At 45.4% G+C, this 24,570-nt stretch overlaps 1 protein-coding gene across 3 annotated transcripts in view; it reads right to left on the bottom strand.

The window, feature by feature from the left end:
- The window catches only part of TP63 (tumor protein p63), an 81,935-nt gene that overhangs the window by 19,662 nt on the left and 37,703 nt on the right, over positions 1 to 24,570 (bottom strand). For all 3 annotated transcript variants that reach the window (XM_053986580.1, XM_053986579.1, XM_053986578.1), the window contains exons 3-5: positions 2,267 to 2,453; positions 445 to 560; positions 13 to 122 (exon numbers count right to left, since the gene is read on the bottom strand). In XM_053986580.1, coding sequence (XP_053842555.1) covers positions 13 to 122; positions 445 to 560; positions 2,267 to 2,453 — 413 coding nt within the window. The remainder of the gene's footprint in view (positions 1 to 12; positions 123 to 444; positions 561 to 2,266; positions 2,454 to 24,570) is intronic.

The following is a 24,570-nucleotide window of genomic DNA, read 5'->3' as shown; positions in this document are numbered from 1 at the left end:
TGCACAACTTACTCTCTGGTTTCCAGGGTCACAATGATAAGGATTGGGCGGCGGTTCATCCCTCCAACGCAGCTGCTGTTGCACATGAAGTTGTACAAGACTGTGGTGAACTCAGTACCGACCTGGGTGAGACAAAGGTGGAGAGGAAGAGATCGTGGATGGAAAGCTCTGCTTTTCCCAAGCTCTCCTCTTGCATTTCCTAAGCTGGGCTGCAAATGGACCAGCATGAAATAGGCCCCCAATACAAAGCTTCCTTAAAAGAAATGAAGAATTCCTGCTCTCAAAGGATAAGGAGGGTGTTTCACAGCTCATTTCTGACAGAAAGGAAGAAGGGATTCATTGTGATGAGGACAGGGAAAGCCCAAGACCCCATCTCCTTTGACCAGGGTTACAACCCCCAACCCTTGTGTGCCAGGATGACACCAGCTCGAGCTCACAGCATACCTGCGGTGGCTCGTAGGGGACCAGCACACTCTGCCTCCCAGTGATGGGGTCTTCTACATACTGGGCATGGCTGTTCCCTTCCACTCTGATCAGGTGGCTGGGAGGTGCAATCTGTCCTGCAAAGGCAAAGAGGAAAAAAACAAGAGACTGTTTAGTGAAGTAAGGTCATGCACAGGGTGGCAAGATCTGCCATCAAGGGAGATGCACGTGGCCCCAGAGGTCCATCAGAGCACACAGAGGTGCCTCTCAGCCCTTGAAGCATCCCTTCCCAAGATCCCTGCTGCCAGGCACCAAAGGCAACACAGGCTTTCTCAAGCTCATTCTGGATGCCTGTGGCCAAATTTGAACAAGGGCTTCCCACGATCCCAGAAGAAGTGAGCCAAAATGTGAACTGAATGGCAGCTCACAGCAGTTCTTCCAGCAGATAACTCCTGCTGGATTTTCACACCAGCTGAAAGTCTTTATTTTCCTCCCTCTAATGCATACACAAAGCAAATTCCTTCAAGTCTCAATTTCTACTCTTTTTTCCCATCAATTGCTAGCCCTCTTCTGCCTCCTTCCATCAGTCTTGATCCTTAAAAAAAAGATTCAAGAAGCAATAGAACTATGCATTTAATTAATGGTCAGCTTGAAAAATCATGCTTGCTTACAGCAGCAGCAGAAGGGAACATGATCTTCTCGGTTCCTAGTCCACTTTCCAATAATTAAAAGCTTCCTGCCTACAAATTTTCTTCAGTGTTTCTACAACATATAACTAAATGCTGAGGAGAGGAGCCTGCTATGGATTCATCTCAAGAATTTGTTTTGTTTATTAACTGTTAATTACTTACTCAAAATACAGCCTATTTCTACAGAAATAATTATTTCAGAATAAGAATTTATAGTTTTTTCATTTCTTAAAACTCCATTACTGAATGGTGTCAAACCTCAATAAATCCAGTCCTCTCAGAAAAGCACTTTTTAATATAAAAAACTGTTTTGAGGAACTGTCTTGCTCCACTCTGATTTTACACTCCCAAGTCCTTGCTTATTTCTGGGGCTTGTCTAGCTGGCTGCACTGTAACCAGCAATGGGATCCAGACTCCTAAGACATTCTGCTAACTGACACCAACTGGGTTTTTTTACAGTAGGAGATAAATAATGTATGTAGAATAAAACAGATGCTCATCTGAACTTATGTGAACTTAAATGATCAAGGCAAAATGGAGCCCAGCCCATGAGCTTGCAGAAAACCAAAGGACATTTTAAAAACAGCTGCTACTTCACTAACATGAGGAGAAGCAAGTAAAAGATTAAAACATTAATACTGAACTGAGAGTGTTACATGTAGAAGAACATTGCCTACAGTTGATGTTGGCACTTAGCATTACCCTGCCAGAGACAAACAGCCCCTCCGTCTTTGAGGCGTGGATTAGGGCTGGAGATGATATTGCATCCTGTTACTAGATCCCTGTCCCAGCCACATGGAAGCTCATTCCTGAGCAAAAGAACAGCTGCTTCTCATTGCAGGGGCAAAAGCAGAGCAGAGAAAGGCTAGCAGAGGGGCAGTGCCTGCCATGGGGACAGACATCCATCTGACCTGGGCAGGCACGAGGTTTATTTCAGTGCTTTCCTCCCAAGGACGAGCATGCACAGGGACAGCTAAAGCACTGATTGCATGATCCTTCTTGCCAAGCACAGGAAATAAAAAGCTGCACAAGGTGTCACAGGGAGGTCTGTTTCCAGAAGGCTTGCTCTGAAGCTGCTGTCACATCCCTCAGTGGCCGCTCATCAGCCAAGCAGCTCTGGAGAGGGACTGCCAGCACAGCACTGCCCTCCTTACCCTCGTTGAACTCCCGGCTCAGCTCGTGGTTCGGGCAGCGTTTGACCACTTCAGTGACATGTTCAGCTTTCTTGTAGACTGGCATAGCCCTGATGACAGCTCCCTGAGGTGGTGGGGTCATCACTTTGATCTGGATGGGACACGTCTTGGCGATCTGGCAGTACAGCTTTTTCAGTTCGGTGGAATACTGAACGGGGAACAGACCAAAAGAGAGTCAGAAGTTCAGCTAGGGATAAAGGTAGACCAGGAACATGGAGATGGCTTTGTACATGTAATTGAAAGCACCAGCCACTGCACAGGCACTGCATTTGTTTGTACAACAGCCACACTTCCAGAAAAGTGACAAAACCCCTAGACCTTTACCTGCTGTAAAATAGCAGAGCATAAATCTACATCCTAACTTCCCCAAAGGCAAAAATCTTCAGATAAAGAGCACTTCATTTACTCGAACAAATAAAGCCTTTATTTCTCTTGGGCACACACTCCCTCTTGCAAAGGACACCCACCACCCACCTAACAAGACAGATGCTATTCTTTTCACAGCATCCTGTAATCCTGGAAGCACTCAAAACCACAGACATAAAAGTGCTTCATCCTGTTTTCTAAGAAATCTTCCTACTCTTGCAGAGGGATTAAATCAAAACATCAACCTTGTAACTGAGCAGTACTTGAAAACAAGACCTTGATCAATTTGGGAGTTATATCAAATCTGACATTTCATCAATTTTTTTGAAATCATCTCCTACATCTATTGAACATCTCTGTAGCAGTCCCCTCACTTCTGAACTCAAATCATTACATCCAAAAATAAGGTAAATGGAATCCAGTATTTTATTTTTCAAAGGCCAGAAGAGTTGAATAGCCCAAAGACCAGCCCACAGTGACCATAACCTAGAGCATAACCCAGCAACTGGCTCCAAAAGGGAGGCTGTGACCATGCAATGAGCACTTGGAACAGAACAAGATGCTCTTATTCACTGTGCTAATTTGGAGCATATTAGATTTCTCTTAAGATGTTCCCCACTACAACAGTAAACTAACACAGCATTTCCACAGAGTGTGTTCACATCTGGAAACCTTAACTCAGCAAAATATCAAGGCTGAAGTTGGTGGTTTCTTTTCAAAATCCCTCACCAAAATAAAGGCATCTGCTTAGCAGGGAGGATGGCAAGGAAAGTCCCAAGTGGTTCAGTATTGTACAACCTAAACCCATTTTCCTGGATATCTTCCATGAAGGAGACTCTCCAGTTTCCCCTCCTGTGTAAGGCTGCTCCAAAACACAGCAGGTTTTTCAGAACCCTACTCCAGAGGCATTCAGTTTTCTCCTGGTATTCCGACATTTATGACTGCAGAGCTCTCCCTATAACAACCTAACCCACAGGAACTGCTGGCATTTCCCCATCTCCTGTGTCCTCAGTTCTTGCAGATAAAGAGAAGTGAAAGCCCCAGGGTGTTTGTTTCCTCACAGGAAAAGGTCTCTAGCAGCCATGGGCCAACAGAGCCCCGTTCCCAGCTGTTCAAACACAGCAGTGACAGGTTCATACTGGTCAGGAGCACCCTGTGGCCATGTACCCCACTGGGACGGGGAGAGCCAGCGCGTGCAAGGGCGGGTGGCAGATGATGTGATGCAGCAGGAAAAGGATTAGCTAGTGATAGTCAGGGATTATTTGCATTCCAGAGTGTACACACTTCTAATATAGGAAAAATCAAACTTGCAAGAGACACTGGGTAGGAGAGAGGGATTAAACATAAGCCAAGCCAGTTCCTTCCCTCCTCACTCAACACCATCCTGCCATGTGGCAGAGAAGATGCTACACGTATTTAAGATACAAAAAAAGAGATTTCTTTAAAATGCAAAGGCCAAATTGTGCAATGTATTTTATGTGCCTTCAGGCTAGAGATTAAACCCACAAAGGATTTACCCAGCCCGCGGAAACGGGGAACATGCCAAACAATTACAAAAAAAAAAAGTTGCGAAACACATCTAGATGGTGATTTGTATCATACATCTTTTAAGCCTGAAATTCCTTATTGTTTTTTAATTAAAAAGCAATTCCTTACTGAAGGTAAGAGTGAGCTCACCATGTTGTCTTTCCATCTCAAGAGGAAGAAAAATAATCACTTATATTTAAAAAGGAAGAAAACCTGTAAAGCATTGTTTCCTTCAACACATCAGTTTGCTCATAGCACTGTGAAGGCTTCAAGGACAGAAAGCCTAAAAAAAAATCTCAAAAAGCCAACTAATCACCTGGATGCCTTGACATCATTGAAGCATAAAGAATTGGGCACCCAAAGGTGATGGGCTGAAATGCAAGTATAAATATTGAAGAGCAGTGGTGCACAGAAGGCATGGCATATGTGTCCAGTGTCTGCAGGCATCCAGAGAATTGAACAAATGGAAGGAGATACACACCCTCAGTTACCGATCAGGACTCGTGGTGCTGACTGTAATTTTATGTATAGGATCTTCAAAGACAGAAAGCTGGGGTTACAAGAAAGCGGAAAACCAAAAATCACTGCTTTCAGAAGGACTGAGATGTACCCAAAACCAGCACAAGTGCTGAGGCTCGTGATCGAAGAGCACAGCCCCTCAGTGAGCAGAGAAAGGGATCTGCTTTTCACCCACCCTTTAGGACCCCAACTGTTGGACCCTTTGGGCTACAACTAGCAAGGAAGGCATTAGACCTACACTCTAAATTCACAGAAAGCAAACAGCCAAGAGCTAATGAGTTATGATGAACAAGCCCATCCAATAAAGAAACACAGGGCAGACTCAAGAGCTGCAGGTTCCAGCCAACAACTTGAACTTGGCATGTCAGGAAAGGAGGGTAACCAGGAGCCCACCTCTGCCTTGGAGCACAGTTAGGACGTGAGAAAATTTAGTGACAGTGCCCAGCAGAGTCAAAAGAGGCAACAGGGGCTGAGCTGCCTTTTTGTCACCTGACTGCAAGAGGAGTTCAAGCCTCACAGGCATTGCACAGGCTTGGGGACATGGCACAGAGCCATGATTTCACATCTACCCCAGGCAGAGCCGCCTGTGAGTGTGTAATCACTGAAGGGACAGTCATTTAACACCAGTGTAAATCTGTCCATGGGGTACCTGCTGTCAGACAGAGACGGGCTTGAGTTTCCCACCCCGCCAACTTTGCTGCAACCAGGAGTAACCTGATGCACAGCCATTTACTGGCATAAATAGATGCCAACAACTAGGTCATAGTGACTTCGTCCTGGATCAGTGATAATCGCTATATCCACAGAGCAAGACAGGATATTGTATATAGATTTCAAAGCAAAGGCACTTCAGAAAGAAAACCCGAGGCAGAAGCTGTTTGTGCACTCAGTGCCTGAAAGCAAGGATCACCCTCTTGGCACAGGTGCTGCTCCTCAGTGGTCCCACACCACTGCACCCTGCAGGAGGTGACAGTCCCCCCACTCACCATTTTGCTGCAAACTGACACTTGCTGTAATGAGGGGTAAGATTGTGAGCAATTCCCAGAATTCCAAAGCATGACTATTAATCAACATACTTGAGCAGAAAAACTAAATTAATTAGGAGTACCAATATAAAAAATGAGTTTGACTAAACAAACAAGTCTATCAGTTAACAAGATGAGAACAACCATTATCTAGCAGTAGGAACAAAGGTTGTGCCAACAGCCTGAGGAATGCAACACCACTTCCACCAGAGTACAGACCTGAAAGCAAAAGAGCTGAGCCTGGAAATGTGTTATCTACTCAAGAGGGAGAGGAAAGAGCTTTGGCTAGGACTTTTCTTTGGAGTTCAACTGCTGCCTGTCAGGAATTTAGCTTTTTGCTTAATACATTTTAAAATGAAAGATACAAACGTTGCAGTGCCTGCAGCTCTGCTCTCCCCACCTGCCTGTGAAGACATACTGTATTACCCACTCTAGGCACCCTGGCTGGTAATTCAGTATCACAATACACACGCCAGCTACCATCAAGCAACACCTGTCTGATTTCTCAGTAAGCCCCTTCTACTGAAGGTGTGTCAACAAAGGGTTGAAAGGCAAAAACAAAACACTTCTTGACTCTCAAATGGAGAATTTTTGCTAGAAAGGACTGTAGTCTCCTGAAAGGAAGTGCTCAATGCAATACAAGCCACAATGGCTTTTTACAGATTACTCAATTCCTCTGCAAAACTCTGATGCAGTGAAATCCCCCAAACACTACTTTTGAAATCTACCTCTAATATCTGTTTTACCATCTGATCCAGCAGAGGGATTATGGCTCCTAAATCTTTAAAAGGAGTGGGGTTCAGTCAGCTCTACAAATGCTGACGGATGTCAGCTTGAAGGTGATCCCAGAGGTTGGCTTAAGGCATTACAGCTCCCTGAGCCCCTCCTGCTCAGATCAACAGGTCTTTCAAATCTTTTGCAAGCTTCTTTCAAGCAGTCATGTTTTAGTTCAACTCAGTTAACTAGATTCATTTTACCTGATGTTTTCAAAGCTGTCAATCAGCTATGCTTTCTCCCCTACCAAACTAACTCCCTAAGAAGGGAAAAAAAAAAAAAAAAGAACACATTAGAAGAGTGGGAATGCAATAGCAACCTGCAGCAAAGTATTCAAAGGTGAAAACAAGGAGAGTCACAAAGAAATAGAAAATAATTTGAACATGTTTTAATTATTTAGGAGAACAAAAGGCAGTGTTTTGTTCTCCTAAAGAAAGGAGAAAGAAAGGAAGAAAGGAAGCTACCAACTAAGAACAAAAAGTGAAATTTACACGACCACCTTAAAGACTTTTGCTATGCTTGACCATGATTTAACTTTTAATTTACAAAACACTGCTGGGAGCGTGTGGGGGCACATCAGAAACACACATGTGCACATGCACACACACTCTAGGAACCAACTTGTATCCAGAGGACACTCCGTGAAGAGGAGCTGTACCAGGAGTGCTGCACACATGGACATCTCCTTCCAGATTTAACCTTCAGCTCAGCATAACCTTAACCACATGGCTTGTGAACTGACTTGTTGCAGCTTCTGTTTGAAGTCCTCTGTCCCACCAGGCTCCAGAAAAAAGGGGACAGCTTGCTGCTAGTGGACATAGCTGGCATTCAAACCATGGATGGGCACGGCCAATAGGTCCAGTGACACAGATCCATCAAATGTGGCAACAACTCCCAGCCACACAGCCCCGGGCACCAGGGAGACAGGCATGCCTGTGAGCGTCCCCCATCGTGCGGTGCCCCGGAGCATGGGAGCAGGAGGGGATGCTGATGCAGCCCCACCAGTGCTTTGCAGGCATTTACCAAATTTCTCCACCTCAGGGCAAAGGAAAAACCATGCCACACTCTTTTCCCTCTCGAAGAAGGGCAATGAATCACCCAAGGGTGTTTGCCTTTGCAAAGACTTAAACTTCATTTTCCCCTGGGGCTCTTCTGCCCCCTCCCCGTCCCCACCGCCTCGCCAGACGCGCACGAACGGTGCCGATGAGTTATTAAAATCCTTCCTCCGAGCGCTTTTCCCCGGGAGCCGCAGCCAAAGGCCGCCTGTTGCCACCTGTCAGTCGCGGGGATTAATTACCTGCGCCGGGCGGGGAGCGGCACATTCCTGCTGGCCTCGCCCGCCGGGATGTTGACATCAGGCAGGTGGGCCCCGCGTCCCCCCGGCCGCCCGCGCCGAGGGGGGACGCGAGCCCCGGCGGCGGCGCGCACAGCGCAGGGCAGCGCTGCGGGGCAGCGGCACACGGGGCTCGAGCGCGGGGTGCCCCGCGGCGGGCGGCACTCCCCGCGCCGGCAGCTGCTGCGCCTTGCAAGCCTTAGCGAAAAAATAAATATATGGGTGCGTGCGTGTGTGCTGACCTGCTTAGGTAAACGGGGAAGGGGAGGGGTGGCAGGGAGGAGAGCGCAGAAACGTAGCCTGCGGACAGGGATTCAAGGCCCGGGCCCGCCGCGCCGGGTCCCGCCGCGGAGCCACTCCCCGGCCGCGGGCACCGCGGGGCGCGGCCCCCCGGGCTCCCCGCGCTGTGCCACCGCAGGGCAACGAGCGGGGGAACGGCAGCTCTGCCCCTCTGGCAGCGGCACAGCCGCCTCTCGCCTTGGCAGACGGACAGCTCCGCGCTCCCGCTCCCCGCAGGAGCGCCCTGCCCTGTGAGCAGCACTCCCGCCCCGGCCCCCACCGCCCGCAAACACACTGTGACTCGGAGGGCAGGATGAAAAGGGGACACGCACACCTGGCCATGGTATAGAAGACCCCCTGAAATTCCCAAAAAACACCAAATTGAGAGCATCTGCTAGATTCTTGCATCTTTAGGATAATAAAGATAATTCCTTCATATGACAATATTCAGCCTCTCACTGAGGGGTTTTAATTCCAGACTACCTCTACCTAACACTGTCAGCAAAGCCACGATAATAACAGAAGTAAAACTGATAATTTTCCATATTGCTTTTGCACTATGAAACCATTGTAACTGTGAAAGCTTTACATATGTGGGCTTTTACATTTCAGTTTCATATCTACAGACTTACTTCATCAACGAACAAAAACCTCTTAAGGATCAGCTTGGAAATCATTTAAAAAACAAACAACAACAACAAAGAATCAACTGAAAAGTATCCTGTATCAAGAGAAAAAACCCCAAATGGAAAACTTTGGAGGCAAGCTTTACACATTTTTTTGATACGAAGTGATGGGTGTAAAGGAAGGCTTTACTCTTTGGTTTTGTGAGTTTTCTTCCTCTGCTAGTCTATTACTTAAATATTTTTGAAATTAACTTATTTAAAAACCAAAATCATGAGACTTCTGCAGTAAAATGGCCTTAGTTTGTGCAGCCAGCTCACACACTGCTTGTGTATTGTGTCCAGTTTCTCTGCCAGCTTCTAAACTTTAGCAGTAGCAAACAAGTTTCAGATGCCATCAATGTCGAGTAATTTATATTTCCAACAGATTGCTTTGCAGCAGAAATTTTGTGAGGTAGAAGTATGAAATGAGAGCAAATCTGGTGAAAGGCAAGCTGATCTGCTGCTGAACATCTTCCTCAACGATACATCTGCCAGCAACTGCTCCACTATGAATGCACAACAAATAAGCAACCTATTTGCCTACCACAGAAAATACAACATTAAGAAACATACATATTGGAGGTTCACTCTCATTCTACCCAAACTCACCTACACTCACCTATGTGTTAAATTCCAGCAGAATAGTGAGGGGTGATCAGCATTAGTCTAAATAATTACTTAAAACTGGATCTGGAAAACATTCATTTCAATTATTAATTAGTAAGCCAACAAAATTCAACAGCAAAATTTTTAATCATTTCAGTGATTGCCAAAGCAGCTTTGTGGATAACTCCACTGCATTTCTTCCCTCCTTCTACAGGCCTGCTACTCTCAAAGACATGTGGCTACTTCACATCCTCCTAGCAAGAGGGTAACCCACTGCTAACAAAGCACTACACTGGACTAACAAATATTTGCATCTCTATAAAATACACACACCTGCTTGCAGGTAATGCAAGTGAGTGGACAGTACACATATGACCACGTTTGCCTACATGAAACTAAGTTGATTGTATGACCTCAAGCATCAGAGCAGCTGAACACTGCAACAATGACATAACCAGCAATAGTCCTTCCAGGCAATTCTACTCATTACACCAGAATGCATACTCCAATGCTGAAGGCAAAAACCTCCAGGACTTGATTTAGTAAAAAAATCTTCAGCATACGCTTAACTTTTGGTAGCACTGTTGACCAGTGCCTGCTCAAGTCAGTGTGCCTCTGTGTAAGGGAATTTGTGAGCTCAAACCTGAATTTAAGACCTGATTCAACCTGTATTTTACTGAAAAATCTTATTTCCGTTAAAAAGGACTCCAGAAATGAACTGAAAAGAACATATTCAGGCTCCCAACAACAGACCCACCCCACCACATATTGCTCCTGACTCACGTGCCTTGGCCTCTGATACTGAGCACCAGAACCTGTTCTGCTTATGGACTACTTTAAGTAAAGTCCAGGCTGGCCATTTCAAACCTCCTCCTAGCTTGCTGTGGGGGATTCAACTTTCTTACAGTCATCTGTCCCAGGCTCAGCCAAAGAGGAAAGCTGTTGTGTGTTTCCTCTTAGCCTCCCAGATCTCATTTGTTTCAAGTTCTCATGTTGCAGCATGCTCCATCCTACCAGCCAAACTCCAAAAACTCTCATCAGCTAGAGGAAACATCATCTGGAGTAACCAGACACCAATTTTTAATGCATCTCCCTGTCACTTTTGTCCCCTGCTGAAAGTCAAAGGGTGATGAACTCAACCATGAGGGAAGAAGCACAGCAATACATAAAGGTTGCTCAATTAAGACAAAGTAAACAGCAAAGCAAAAATCCCAAAGCTCTCCAAAATTAGTCTGCTCCCACCAATTCTAACCTGGTTTCAAAAACATGAGTCAGCAGTGGAAGTCCCAGAGAAGCAGGTCAGATCCTGCAGCCCCATAGAGGCTTTGGGTACTCTGCAGTTTATGACACAGCCACAGATTCAGGTAGCTCCACACCAGCTAAAGATCAGGGGAAGAAGCAGAGTACAAGCAAATGCCCAATATAAGACATTAGTACAAAATTCCTTTTAGTTCCTTCATCTGCAAATAAGGCAATTTCATTAATAACTCAGAGGAAAGTGAATGAGTCACTCATACAGTATCTGTTACACCAGAGGGAAGCCAAGCTGGACAAGAGAACTCATAAAAAAAAAAAAAAAAACACAAAAAAAACAACAACAACAAAGTTGGTCTGGCAATATAGTCTTTTCAATCAGCAACATCCTAAGCCTGCACATTAGTGTCAGAGTCAGTCCCAGCACTATCAGGCACACTGCCACAGATTGCACCAGCCATTCAACACCCTGGAAAGCAGGACACTTTACTAGATGGTGACAGATTTCCACCCAAATTCTGGCTCATGCCAAAGGACTAGCCTACTTGTAAAATACCACAGTGTCAGCATGTTGCGAGGGTAAGAGTATTTACGTCAAATACTGGCCCATCTTCCTAGCTGGGACACGGACAGGGTCACAGGAGATGCAAACCAGTCTTTGCACATTCATTCTGGTACAGGAAAGAAAGTTCAAGCAATTCCAAGCTAAAAACAGGTTTAATGTCTTATGACCTCTCATACTAAACACCTTTGCCCAGATGCATTTTCTATCCTATTTGTTCTTTCTTGACTTAGGTTTCAGATTCAATGTACTTTACAAAAAGGGCAAATAATCCCTGAAGAACTTCACATACAAATAATTTGTATTTTTTTCCTTGCCTTCCTACAGTGCTACAGCTGTTGTGCTGTGACCAAATTCAGGACTGCTCCCTGACTGTTTCTGGAGTGGGGAACTGGCCAATGCACCCCATGGAGCAGGACTGGTAGCTAACTGGGAGGCCAAGGGGCAACCAACCAAGTCAGTAAATGAGTGCTCTTCTGGATGTGCCCTCTCAACAAAGACCAAATGGCTCAGATGGACAAAGATGATCCCCTTTCTCCTACTCACTTTGCTTCCCCTCCTATTTATTCCACCTGAGGGAAGGTGTGGATACCTCTCCACTTCATCCTTCTAATAGACTATTAATCACACCGATGGGAGGCGATGGAAGGGAAGACAGAAAGTATTAAATCTGACAGGCTCTCAAAGTGGCAATGCCAGTGAAATGCATCATTAAGGTGAGTAATTTTCCTGTTTACTTCATAGGCTCTGAGCCCCCCCGCTCCTTCCTCCCTGCCTAGATGTGGGCAGGACCCATCAAGGCAAAGCTTTGGAAGCAAGCAGCAGCGTCCCCAATTTCTACATAAATGCTGCAGGCCAAAGAGCAAAGGCAAGTTCCAACTGAGTCCTTGACAGTAATCAAGCACTGCGGCGCCTCTGGTCTTGTCTTGTGCATACCTTGCAAGTAGCATCATGTCTTCCCAGGGAGATTTCACTGGCACAGCACGCAAGCGCCTTGTTCCTTGGCTTCTATCTCAGAAAAAAAGTCCTGAAAACACACACACGCCCCTGCTTTTCTGCTCCAAGGGAGACCATTTCCCTCTAAATTGTCAGTGTACTGTTAGAAGCCCTTTCAGAACAAATTTATGAATTTGCCAGAAATCTCTTTTGTTCCTGTGCAGAAAGGATAGTGCCAGACCCTTGCCAAAATGGCATTGAGTCTTCTCTGTTAACGTCCAGGAAACTATCCTGAGTCAGATCTTATTACATTTTAAACTAAGTGCAAGTACCAGCAAGTCTCTTCCATGATAACAGGCAGGGCCTGTCCCATTTCCTGATCACATTACGCTCAACTTCCAGAATTACATCTATGCAAATATTGTTCTCCTGCTTGTTGAGCATTTCATTGATAATTAAACTGAAAAGCCAGCAAAGCTTTTCTGGCCAGGATGGTGAGCAAGGCAACAAACTCACACAGAGACACCAAGCAGGAACAAATGTTCTTCCTATGTATGAAGACCAGCAGAAAAGGGCCCTCTCCTTCTCCTAGACAATAGAGAATCCAGACTGAAGCAAACCATTTCTGCAAACATCCCTCTGTTTTCTGGAATTACTGACCCAACGAGGCCACACTCTAGATCTGAGTCACAGTGAAAACATAAGGATTAGGAAAGACAAAAATTACACCTAACTGAGCAAGTCATAGTTTTACTGAGAACATAAAGATGCAGTAACTCAGAACTTAGTTAGGTCAATAAAGCATGACAGCAGCTCCAGAATATTTAGGATGAATGATGACTAAGTCAAACCTTTAAACCTTTTATTCATGCAATTAAGCTTTGGGGATAAATGGCAAGAAAGTCAACTATTACCCGCATTTGCAGAGTTCTGGGATCTGTATTTTACCCAGATCCTCCTCCTTCTCAGCCTTCTCCTTCCATCCTCAATGACCTAGCTAAGCACAGTCCTTGAGTCAACTCATGTGGTTTCTCCTGAGCCTACTTTCAAAGTCAAGACATGATTCAGCAAGGTGTTTAAGCAGATGCCTACCTTTAAGGTTGGGAGCAGCCTTGCTGACTCCAACAGAACCCAAGAGATTTCACTGGGAATATTCACGTGCTAGAGGTTATGCACTCACTCAAGTGCCTTACTGAACTGAGACCTTGATTTTCCTACGTACCGTGGGAAACAATTCATCAAGTTCCATGCTGAGGAACACAGCAGAGCTGCTGCAGCAGCCATCAGGACATTCCCTGCTCAAAACCACAGCACCTTGCCTCCAAGCCAGCCAGTGAGGTCAATGCTGTGGCATCTTCTCTGCTAGGAAGACCAACAAGCCCATATCAGGTTTGGGGTACTCCTTCATTTTGCCTCATACTCCCTGGAGCTGTACAACTGCAGCAAAGGGAAGAAAGCTGTTCCACAGAGCAGCATTTAGAAAGGGAGGAGGGCTTGCAACAAGTTCAGGAAGTGTTAGCAGCAGTCCACCATACCCCTCAGAGAAATAACTAATCTTCAGTTTTTCATCTCCTGCCCCCTAAGAGTAGAATGTAAAACCACATCCCAGTGAATATGCAAGCCAAAGGGAATTGTGCAGGAACATGCCACAGAAGAAATGGAAGGCTTGAACACAGCAAAGTCCAGATCTCTGATTTTTGGGCTGCTTTGAAATTTCAGCAAGAAAGCACAAGTGTATAAAGCGAGCTTGCATGGACCTGGATGCACTTCACAGGCAGATCTACAAAAGCCTGCTAGGTAAACTCCAAAGGAATGACTACCCAGATACGCCATGACATAGTAACAGATCTATAAATTATTGAAAGTAGATTACATCAAGTCTCTCAATACCTAGCAATTGATTTATTTCACTTGGTAGCAAAGATAATAATGCCATCTGCATGATCTAACTGGAAATATAACAGGAATTAATGTGGATTTTAGATGCAAATCCTTGCAACCACAACCTGAAGATAGCTTTCCAAGGAAAACACCAAACAGCCCTTTGTCCCTGCAGACCTCACTACTCTGCACTACTTCATTTGCAAACTGCAAGCTCTGAAGACCCCAAGCAACAGATGCTTTGTGAGAAGACCTAGCCCATTCAAAGCAAGACTGCTTTCCCAACCAAAAAGCAGTCTTTGTTACTGGATAACAATGAGAACAGGAATAGTTCCCTGGGAAACATAATTTTAAAGTCAGATTTCCCAACTAACCACACCCAACTAGTAAGTAATGCCATGTTTTTGAGTGATTGTGGAATCCCAGCAGATTTTTTTACCAGTTTCAATTTTGTGATTTTCTCTATTGCCACAACAACAACAACAAAAAAAAAAAGGAAATAAAACCCTCTCATGGTCTTATATAGGTGGCAGGTAACAAACAGCAAGCCCCTTCCTCACTAAAAAGGAGTCAAACAAAATGGAACAAAACAAGACAGAGTTGCAACATCAGAAGTTATTCACTCACAGTCTGGCACTCCCATTTTCCTTACAGCTCACATGTGGTGCAGAGAAAGGTGCAAAGTCTCCATGGGCAGAACAGGCTGTTGCCCTGTACCATGCTGTGCAGATTAATTCCTGCCCTAGCAGAAAGCAAGCTTTATACTGAGATAGCTACCATGAATCTCATAAGCCTGCACTACTGCAAGTGCTATCAAGGGTAACACGTCAAAGCATCCCTTTAGCAGCTCTGAATGTAATGCTGTCCAAATGAAAAGGCAGGAGAAGGGCTGGGACTAACACTAGCAAGCCATTTGCAAGTGTAGCCCATTGAAGACAATCAACTGGAATCAAAGAAGTCAAGGACTTGGAACCTGCACAAGTTCACTGCCTCTCTAGAATTTTACCAGCCACTATATAGAGGAAGACACCATTAAACAATCAAGTCTTTCTGTCCACCAGCTTCTCAACTGAACAACAGAAAAAAAGTCACAGTGGAGTAAACATTTAGCTCTCCAGGTGCAGACAGCAAAGCACCAGGATGCAGAAAGACCCTAAATAGGATCTGAGATACTACAAAACACACAACAAGCATGTGACCATGCTACTGCTATGACAGACACCAGTTCACTATTGTGTATTGCAAGGCTCCTTTGCACAAAAAGCACTGGGCTAGAAGAAAAAAAAAAAAAATTTACAAAATGTAGAGGCAACAGATTGAAACACTCTAGAGAGAGGCATGTGGGAAGAAGGAAGCTGGTTAGGAAGGAGAAGCCCTAGCCACAGCACACCATCTACCTGACCCTGAAGGACACCAAGGAACAGAGAGGCCCAGATAGACTGTAACTGTTGCCATGTATTTCTTATTTAAATGCAATTTGTTTAATCTCAAGTTGGATTCAACCATCAAAGGCTCTCTCCTGTAGCACACTGACAGTTCTCTCTAAATCTCTGCACCTTTAATCCTTTAATTAGCCAAGAAAAATGCGATCTCAACTCTTCTACCAACCTAAGCTAATTTTCTGCATGAAGCTTCCAACTCCTGTAGGTTACAGGTTTTAGCTGCTCTTGTAGCCAAGGGGAAAAATACTAAACAAAACACACACCCCCAACACCCCATTCCCACACAGGCTGATGTGTGCTTCTCCGAGGAGCAAGCTTCTTGAAAATTCCAACAAGAGGAACCCATTTTCCCATTGCAATAGTGGGCTGGGAGGCATAATTACATCACCCAACTCAGATAAGGAGCCAACAGAGGTTTCTGGGAACAAGGCAATGTTTGCACATGGCGGGGATAAAACTGGTGGGTTAAGCCAATGCTTGGCTAAGAGAGTGCCATTAGTGGCTTCAGTCAAACAGAACCCCAGACAGTCAATCACTTTGGAAACTCCCTCTAAAAGAGGATTTCTCCAGAGATGACCCCTGCTGTTTCTCAAAAGTGTCACAGCAACCCAACTCTGAAGAAAGAGATGGAAGACTGCATAAGCCACCAGAGCATCAGGACAGAGACCCATTTGGGCCTTGAAATACATACCAGGCACTTCATGCAGCCCCAGCAAGAGCAAACTCATGGACAAGAGGGCTACCTAAATTCTTCTTGCCTGAAGCCCTAAACACACTGGACTGAGGTATAATCTGCACCTGAACACAACCCTGACCGTCTCTCCAGGTCAAGATGAGTCTTGCAGGGCAAGGCAAAAGCAAGCAGTGTTCCTGCTCAAGGCATGGTCCTGGTGCAGCTACAGGGACTCATGGCTGGTCGCATGCTGACCCCCATGTGTGACATACAGGAGAAGAAGTTCAGGCACAGCAAGCCATCCCTGCACAGCCCCTAAACCATCCTATTGGCTCTGGCACATTGCAGCTGGAATGACCCTGCCCATTGCTGCAGCACTACATCTTTCTAGGCACAGCCTGCACATTCACGCAGCACTGCATGGAGCCCAAGGCTGTGCCTCCCATGTGTGTTTATCTGCCAAGTGTGGACAAGATGTAGGAGGCCTTCCTGGTAGCTGGCCAGGTAACACATCTAAACAGCAGCACCAAGAGTCAGCAGGGATTTGACAAGGGCATGAAGACTTGGGAGAAAGAATAACCTCCCTCTGAAGAGCCAGTGCAAAGTGGAAGAGCCCTATTGACATCAAAGGCAGAGGACAGGCATATGTGCATCTTGCTGTCCTTTAATTTGCTTCTGTGTTGAGGTCTTGACAAGGATGACCAGGGCTGCCCGACTTACACAAGCACTTTTGGTGAAGTCACAGCAGGATCTGATGTGACAAAAGGGGAGAAAAAACAAACCTCAACAGTGTGCTGGTTTTAAGCACTAGCAAAATACTACCCAGGTAGTACTACAACCCCGTCTCTACCTAGAAGAGACCACTTGAAATGCATGCCCCTTTCCTCTGAAAGGATTTCAGAGGCACTGTGTTCACACTGTCCACCTGAATCTGCCCAAATCAGTTCTCTCATCTCAGCAAGAAATTCAGCCTATTAGACAAGCAAAAAGATCTGACTAACAATTGCTACATTCCACTGACAACAAATCCCAGTCACACACAGTCCGCACCTTCAACACCCACATGAGCTACACGTGCAAACCAGAAATACAGCTGCATGTACATCTCTGGGGTTGTCTTACAAAAAAAAAAAAAAAAAGACCAAAACAATGCAGAGTTCAATATGATGATGAGAACCATCAGTGCAATGATAAGAGAACCTCAGCATGAGAGCCTCTATTGCCAGCCTCACCACTCCAGCCACTCCTGAGTCATGTAACAGTTCTCCACTGCCACAGGCCTTCAGAGGCATTTCAAATGCACAATTAAAGGCAGGCAAATGAGCTTTGCAAGCTGCCGTTGCAAGATGCTCGTGCTACATTCAGTTCTGACAGGACAAAGAGGATGGGAGTAGCTGGCAAGGAGCTTTGGACTGGGAAGCTGAATTCCAGGGTCCAGGCAGGCAGCCTGGTAACTGAATCTCTGCACTGTCTTTGATCAAATGTATTACAGAACATCCTTCCACCAACAGTCCTCAGGGTGAGTACAGAAAAGTAGCAAACAGTTAGCGGATTTGCTCCAGGTCACAAAGCAAGCTCATCTCACAGCACCAAGATGAGTAGAGATTCTTCTCTTTTAAGAAAGAAAGCAAAAAAAAAAAAAAAGGAAAAACTGTTCCATGCTAAGAAAGCAGCTAATCAGATTATTAAAGTGCTTTAAAAGTTTAATGAAGAAATCAAGGCTATTAAGCAAACATTCAGCTTGATGTCTCTTTTCCTTCCTACCCACCCTTCCTCAATGCATTCAAAACCTCTTTTTGCTATGGTATAACATGTTTGAACAGGTACTGAGATACAAACAAGTCTTGGCCCCATCTCATACAGAATGGATTGGTTGCAGATGTTCTCCTGCAAGCTACATCTTGCCTCCTGCAAGAGCATTCATCTCCAAAACACATCATTTCACCTAGTTTGCCTGAAGCCAAAACTCAAAGGTTATTTAATTTTTAATATTTTTTTTATTAACTCTAACATACCTACAGCTGTGCAAGCAAAACCCCATCTGGTTTTTCAAGGCGCAAAGAGGCGAGCAACTAAGTTTAGATAAAAGTAACGAAGTTGGGGCAGTCATCTTTCTGCTCACCTCTGCAGGAGCCAACAGCAGTGTCAAGGGTGCAATAAAACAAAAAACCTGCTATATTTCAGAGAAGCCTGACATATTTCACTATCTTCATAGGACAAGTCAGACATGAGCTCATACGGTGGCAGGTGAGTCAGTGACGAGTCAGACGAGCTCCTTTAATTAAGCTTTAGGGGCAGATGATCCCTTGAAGGTGTAATCAGATTGGTATGGCCAATGGAAAAAGGGGAAAAAAATAAAAAGAAAAACATTTTAAAAGGCTGAGTAAACTGCTACACCCTTGCTGAGCCATGCTGGAAAGGCTGAAGGCAGCAAGCTGCCCCGAGACCCCAGCATGCAGGAAATACCTGGCCATCCTGCACCACCCCCTGGCAGCCAGCACCTGCCTGCGTGCTCAGTTCTGCTCCTCCAGGGAGCAGAGAAATGCCGATTTCCCCAGCAAGCAGGTCACACTGGGGTCACACTGTGGACACAGTGCCATCCCAGGGGGTCCAGTGTTAGGGGCACCCCAGGAGCTCCCTGTTCAGAGGCAAGGGTTGCCAACAGCTCTGACCCATGTGGTGGAGAGGGAAGAGGTCACAAGGCAGTCATTCCCAATCACTAACAGAATCAAACTTGGCCAGGTGATTCACCAACATTTAACATGCTACCCAAGCCATCTTCCTTAAGAGAAAGGTCCCCATGAATTCTGTGTTTCAGAAGCTTCTCTGAAATAAGCTGCAAAACACACATTGGAATATCAGTGCACTGAAACAAAATAGCGCCATTAAACAGATTGAGATCAGCAGGGTGACTAACAGCATCAGAGCATTTTTGTTTCTTGACACCAGACATGCAGCATGGAAATTGTTTTCTTCCAGCACGTGTCCCAGCAAATTCATCCTGGAACTTGTCTCACCTATGTAGCTGCTCTTCCTGTGCTGCAGCGCTCCTTCTGAATGCCAGCAGCATCAGCACAACCCAGCTCTCCCCATCTTTATCTTGCACAGATCAGTCTGCTGAAAAACAAGCCCAGAAAGACAGACTCCAACCTCAAGAGGCATGGCAAAGGAAATGGGCAAAAATGACTCATCAGAGAAGTCAGCACACAAAGGGAATGCCAAATAAAGGTCAAATTTATGAATTCCTTGTAGAAGCTGATTGCAAAGCAGTCAGTCCACATGCTTTGTCTTTGTCAAACCTTACAGAACTAATGATAACACTTCTGAAGATTTTCCTAGGGCCTCACCACTTTCTTTGTGAGTGCCAATACCATAAGAGGTTTTAGTAGGATATCTAGAAGCACACAGACTCCTTTTTGTTGAAGTCCTGCTTGCTCATATGCCTACAAGAACTCACCAAGTATGGGTCTAAAAAAATGACTAAGAATGAGTTGTATGAGAGGTTTGCAGGAGAAGAGATGGGAGACAAGGAACTCATTGCAAAACCAGCCACCACCCTGCTGATTAACGAAGAGGGATCATTCAGTGCTCAGACACTGGACAAACATCTCATGGGAAGAGTCTTTCTCTCCCACCCATGGCAATGCTGATGCTCAAATGCAGACAGAGCAGATGCACTGCCTGCCCTGCTGCTGGCTCTGCAAACACCCTTCAGGCTGGGCACCAAGCCCAGTGGCACCGCTCACATCCCTTCCCCATGGGAATCCCTTCCAGCCCTGCCTTCTAAGGGGGTGTCCAAGGAGCTCTAGGTGAAGGTCAGACAGTAAACCTGGGCTCATTTTCTCCCACTGTCAGGTCAGGAGGGAGGCAGCTCCCAGCCACAGCTCACACAGTTGAGCTAATGAGCCCCGACAAGTGGCAGGGCGAGTTTGTTAAGGCTCAGCACCACAGCTAACACAGCACTGGTACAGCCCTGTGCTCTGCCTACAGAATAGGAACAGGCTTTCCCTCTAGCCACAGCCCCCAAATGGCCTGTGTGTCAGGAATTCTCACACCTGGCAGGCCCAGTGCTGGTAAAGCTCAGTATCTCAAGCAGGGGAAGCAATAACCCAAGCGGTTTTAGCCTGAAGACACGTTTCAGTTGCCTCAAAAGTTAGTCTGTAGAAAGACTCTGATGTCCTGTAAACAAAGCAAAATAAGAGGCCTGAAAGCTAAAGCTAGTGATAGGGCACACACAGCAAGCAGCAGTGTCTAGTTGCCCCCCTTGGGCATCTCACATCAGGGGTCTAAGTGTTTTACAGCATGGGATCACAGTTCTGTATTTGAGGGTGGGTATGTGGAAAGGGGGAGGAGGGGGAGCAGAGGCAGAGGGAATGACTTGCACGATGTTACCCAGATCACATCTAAATCACAGGGCAGGAGCAGCTCCTGACCTGGGCATCTCCTCTCCCAGGAGGAGAGCACGGTGCACCCCAGGGCACAAAACATGCGGGGAGGAGAGCCCCGGGGTAGCATGGACATCGTGGCTAAGGGGGAAAACACCAGGGCCATAAAATGTAGACCCAAGTCCTGTCATTTGTTTAGGAAGGCCAGGTCAGCCTTCAGGTGCTGTTTTCCTGTTTCCTCTAGCACATTTTTCACCTTTCCACAAAGCTGAATTTAGATGGACTTTCAGCAGCTAACACATATCAGCAGACCATAAAACACTGCTTCCTATCAGACATGTAATATTTTGGTCTGTTAAGAAAACTCTCACAGAATACATTTAAAAAGAAATAAAACAAAATGAGGGAGAAATAGCACTCTCCTCCTGCAGCTCCACCAAGTTTTGTTCCAATGTTTAAGTGTTATCTCGAACAACTGGAAATGGTAACATTTGAATCAATACTCAGGTCTATTTGCAAGAGGATGTAAGCTCTTACTTGGGTAGCTATCCTGCTGTGTTTACAATAAGAAATCTGACACATCTGCACACAGCAAAACCTCATGAAAAGACTTCCATTGCATAATAAAGTTCATGCTTTCTATATAGAAGCCATTCCTACTCAGGACACTTATTTTTAAAACAAAGTAGGAATTTCTTCACAGTATATGGCTTGCCAAGCACTGTAGCTAAACCCTCAGCACACAGAGCATCACCAATGCAACACAGAATTATTCTCCCTCCAGCACACCTCCAAACTGCTGTGTGCTCTGTATAGAGTTGGCAAGGACACAATATCTATGACAAATGCAGTATTTCAGCTGACCTAAAGAAAGGAATGACCATCTCCAAGGGCAGTCTTTGCTATATGGTGAGCAATACCTCTTGCATCAGCCTCCCTGAAAAAATTTACCCAAAAGCAACTTATTCAACAGCCACTCAAATAGTTTTTGCACAACTTTTTTTTTTTTTTTGTAGGGTTGAAATATCTTCTAACAGTGCTCAGTTAGAAGTTTAAGTTACAGAGATCAATGGTGTGGGGGAAACTGGCGACCTATTAGGAAACCCTCCTTGCCCTGGAGCTGCTGCCTCCCTTCTGGGCCAGCAGCCGTGACCTTTGGAAAGGTAAGGAGGCAACTGTGCTGATGCCTCTCGCAGCTCTGCCAGGCTGCTTTGCATGCCTAGCACTTGTGAAATCCAGGAGAGCTCAGCAGCTTTTACATACCAGCCCAGAGGCAGTCCCAGTGTTGAATGCTACAAAAAAACAAAAAAACAAAACCTCAAAAAACCAACAATAAAAACAACAACAACAAAACCCCAAAAAACCAATCAAACAAAAGCAAAATACCAAAAAAACACAAAGCATAAAAAAAATTCTACTCCAAAAGCTGCTGGTTTGGGAATTTTGGCACTTCTGGTGCATTGGTTTCCCTTCTCTAAAATGGCGACTCCACTCCTGATTTGCCTACCAAGCAAAGGTGTTTGCTGATTAGGGAAGTAATGTTTGTGCAGCACTTTGAAGATTTAAAGTACTACATTAATCCTACATGTTGTTCTCAGTACAAGCCAATTTTTAACTAAGAGGAGGGAAAAAAAAAAAGAAAAGCTGATTTAAATAGTGACCCTCCCCTACTTCAAGATACTCACTCATCTCCCAACATCAGCTATTCTTATCTGTAGATGTTTTTTTAACCCTTCCTTCTCACAGTTCTCAGAAACCACAGGTCTCATTCAGCTTTTATTTGAAAAATGGCTTCTTTCCAGGCTGTGGCTGTTTCTTGTAAAGTTAATTCCTTTGGTAATACTGCTGGAGGCACATTGGTATGTTTGGTGTGTGTATGTACACATATATATTTTCCCTCTTTTCACACGGTGTTGTTTTTATATATGTGTAGTGAAAGATACCTAATCCAGGATTATGATTCTCTTTATTCCTTTCTCATGAAAGTAGGTGGGGCTTTTTTTGTGCAAGTTGCACTGATGAAAATTATGTTTAATTATGCTTTTCCCTCTCCACATAGACAAAAAAAAGTCTCCTTAAAAACCAAAAAGTTTCTTGCACCTAATTTTTCCCCTCTGAGTTTTCCTTCAGAAATAGCTAAAACCTTAAAACGAATTTTATGAAGATGAAAAAATTTATGATGCCAGTGAAACTAGAAATTGCTTGCACAAAACAGCAGAGGGATCTTCTGCCCCAGTGGGGGACACAACCCCTCCCCATCCTGTGTTCTAATGCCTCATGGTTTTTCACTTGCAGATCCCAGGAGTAGTGTAGTAGTAGTGAGCTCTAACTCATCTCCAGTTACAGTGGGAGGGAATCAGCCACAAACATTGCAACCAAGAAGCTAAATCCTAGTGGGGAGAGGAGGTCATTTACACCACCTGATGCTTTCTCCCAGCAGGACAGGCATGCTGGGTGCCCCACACTGACTGTGCTGTTTGAAGATCACGCTCAAACGCAGGAAACCCAAATTTTCAGTTCCCAGTGCTGACAAATACCAGTTCATACAGTAAGTAAATAACTTCCCTTCTCACCTTTCCTGGGCACCACTAGGTTGCACGGGGTACAGACCGTCCCTTACAGCACGGTCCTGCACCACAGTTCAGCTCTGTCACCATGGAGGACACTGGGCTCACAGAGCATAGAGCAAAACTCCTGCTCACACACAGAGGCTACACTGCCTTAGTCGGATTTACAAAACAATCTGGGACATAAAAAAGCAGGAAAAAAAGCAAGATGGCTCACATCACAAGGCATTTTCTAGAAACTGCTCCACAGGTCTGTACAGCTGCTTGTAAAGAGTAACAGAAGATGGTAACTGGTAATAAAAACAAAATATACATGACAAAGATATTATGGGGAAAAAACACAATTACATTCTAATGGGAACCTAATGCACTGAGATCTCATTTTACTCAAGCATAAAAACCCAAACAGAAGCCAGCAGTCCCCTCCTGACTGGTTCTCACAGGTGAACTGGTTCTTCCCAGCTTTGTGTGCTTGAAAACACCTCTCTGCCGTGAGAAAGGCACCTCCTTCAAAGACAATAAGCCTGGCTCCTCTCTTTCCAGGTAGATGACCTAGGAAAAGTTACTTATGCCTGAACAGCTTTGGTGTTAGGTCCTGTAATGTCACACAGAGGGAAACACCTCAGAAGCTCCTCAAGCGAGAAAACACAAACGCCACCTCTCCCTGCATGAGAGCGACGGTAGCAACTGACACCCGCCCTGTGCCAAGAGCCCACGCATGCTGCAAGCAGCCTCTTGAGGCAGGCACAGCTGCCAAGGGCTCAAGGAAGCCAAAACTGAGCCACTTTTCACCTGAGACAAATGGCCAAGTACTCACAGCACTTCATCAGCCTGTAGCACCTGCATCCCAAACTGCAACCCCATCATCTCCTCTACTGCCTTCTCCTTCCAGGTCACTTCTCCCCCTTTGGATTGCACCATCTTTTCCCTTCCTCTCTGCCTTAACAAGTTTAGTTCATTATCACCAATGAACTAAACTTTGCTGGGGAACCGGCTGGGCTGAAGACATTTCCTCCCAGAGCAGCCCACAGGTGCCCAATTTGTCTGCTTGGGGAGGGCTGCAAACCCCCTGTATAAATGAGTTTCTCACAAGGACCCTTCTCAGCTGCCCTGTGCAAACAGGCAAAGCCTACACCCCTGCTGACTAGGAGCCTCTGAGGAGAAGAAAACCCAAAATCCTGTAACAAGGCCACATTCAATCCCTCTCTCCTGACAGCTTTAAATGCAACATTAAAGGGTGAAACCAGAAAGCTCAAATGACACGGACCAACACCACCATGGAACCACAAAAGTGAAGATTCCACAGGAACACTCAGCACAACCTTCCACGTGTATGCACCAACAGGGTCACCAGCCTTTAAAAAAAGTTTTCACTTATGATACTGAGAGAGGGTCAGCAGTCAGGACTTACTGGACATGACCAGAGGTACTGAAATGATGCATTTTTTGAACAGATTATTTAAGAGAATAC

Source organism: Vidua macroura, chromosome 10 (genome assembly GCF_024509145.1).
Source record: "Vidua macroura isolate BioBank_ID:100142 chromosome 10, ASM2450914v1, whole genome shotgun sequence".
NCBI lineage: Eukaryota > Metazoa > Chordata > Aves > Passeriformes > Viduidae > Vidua > Vidua macroura.
This window is presented reverse-complemented; position numbering and strand designations above follow the sequence as displayed.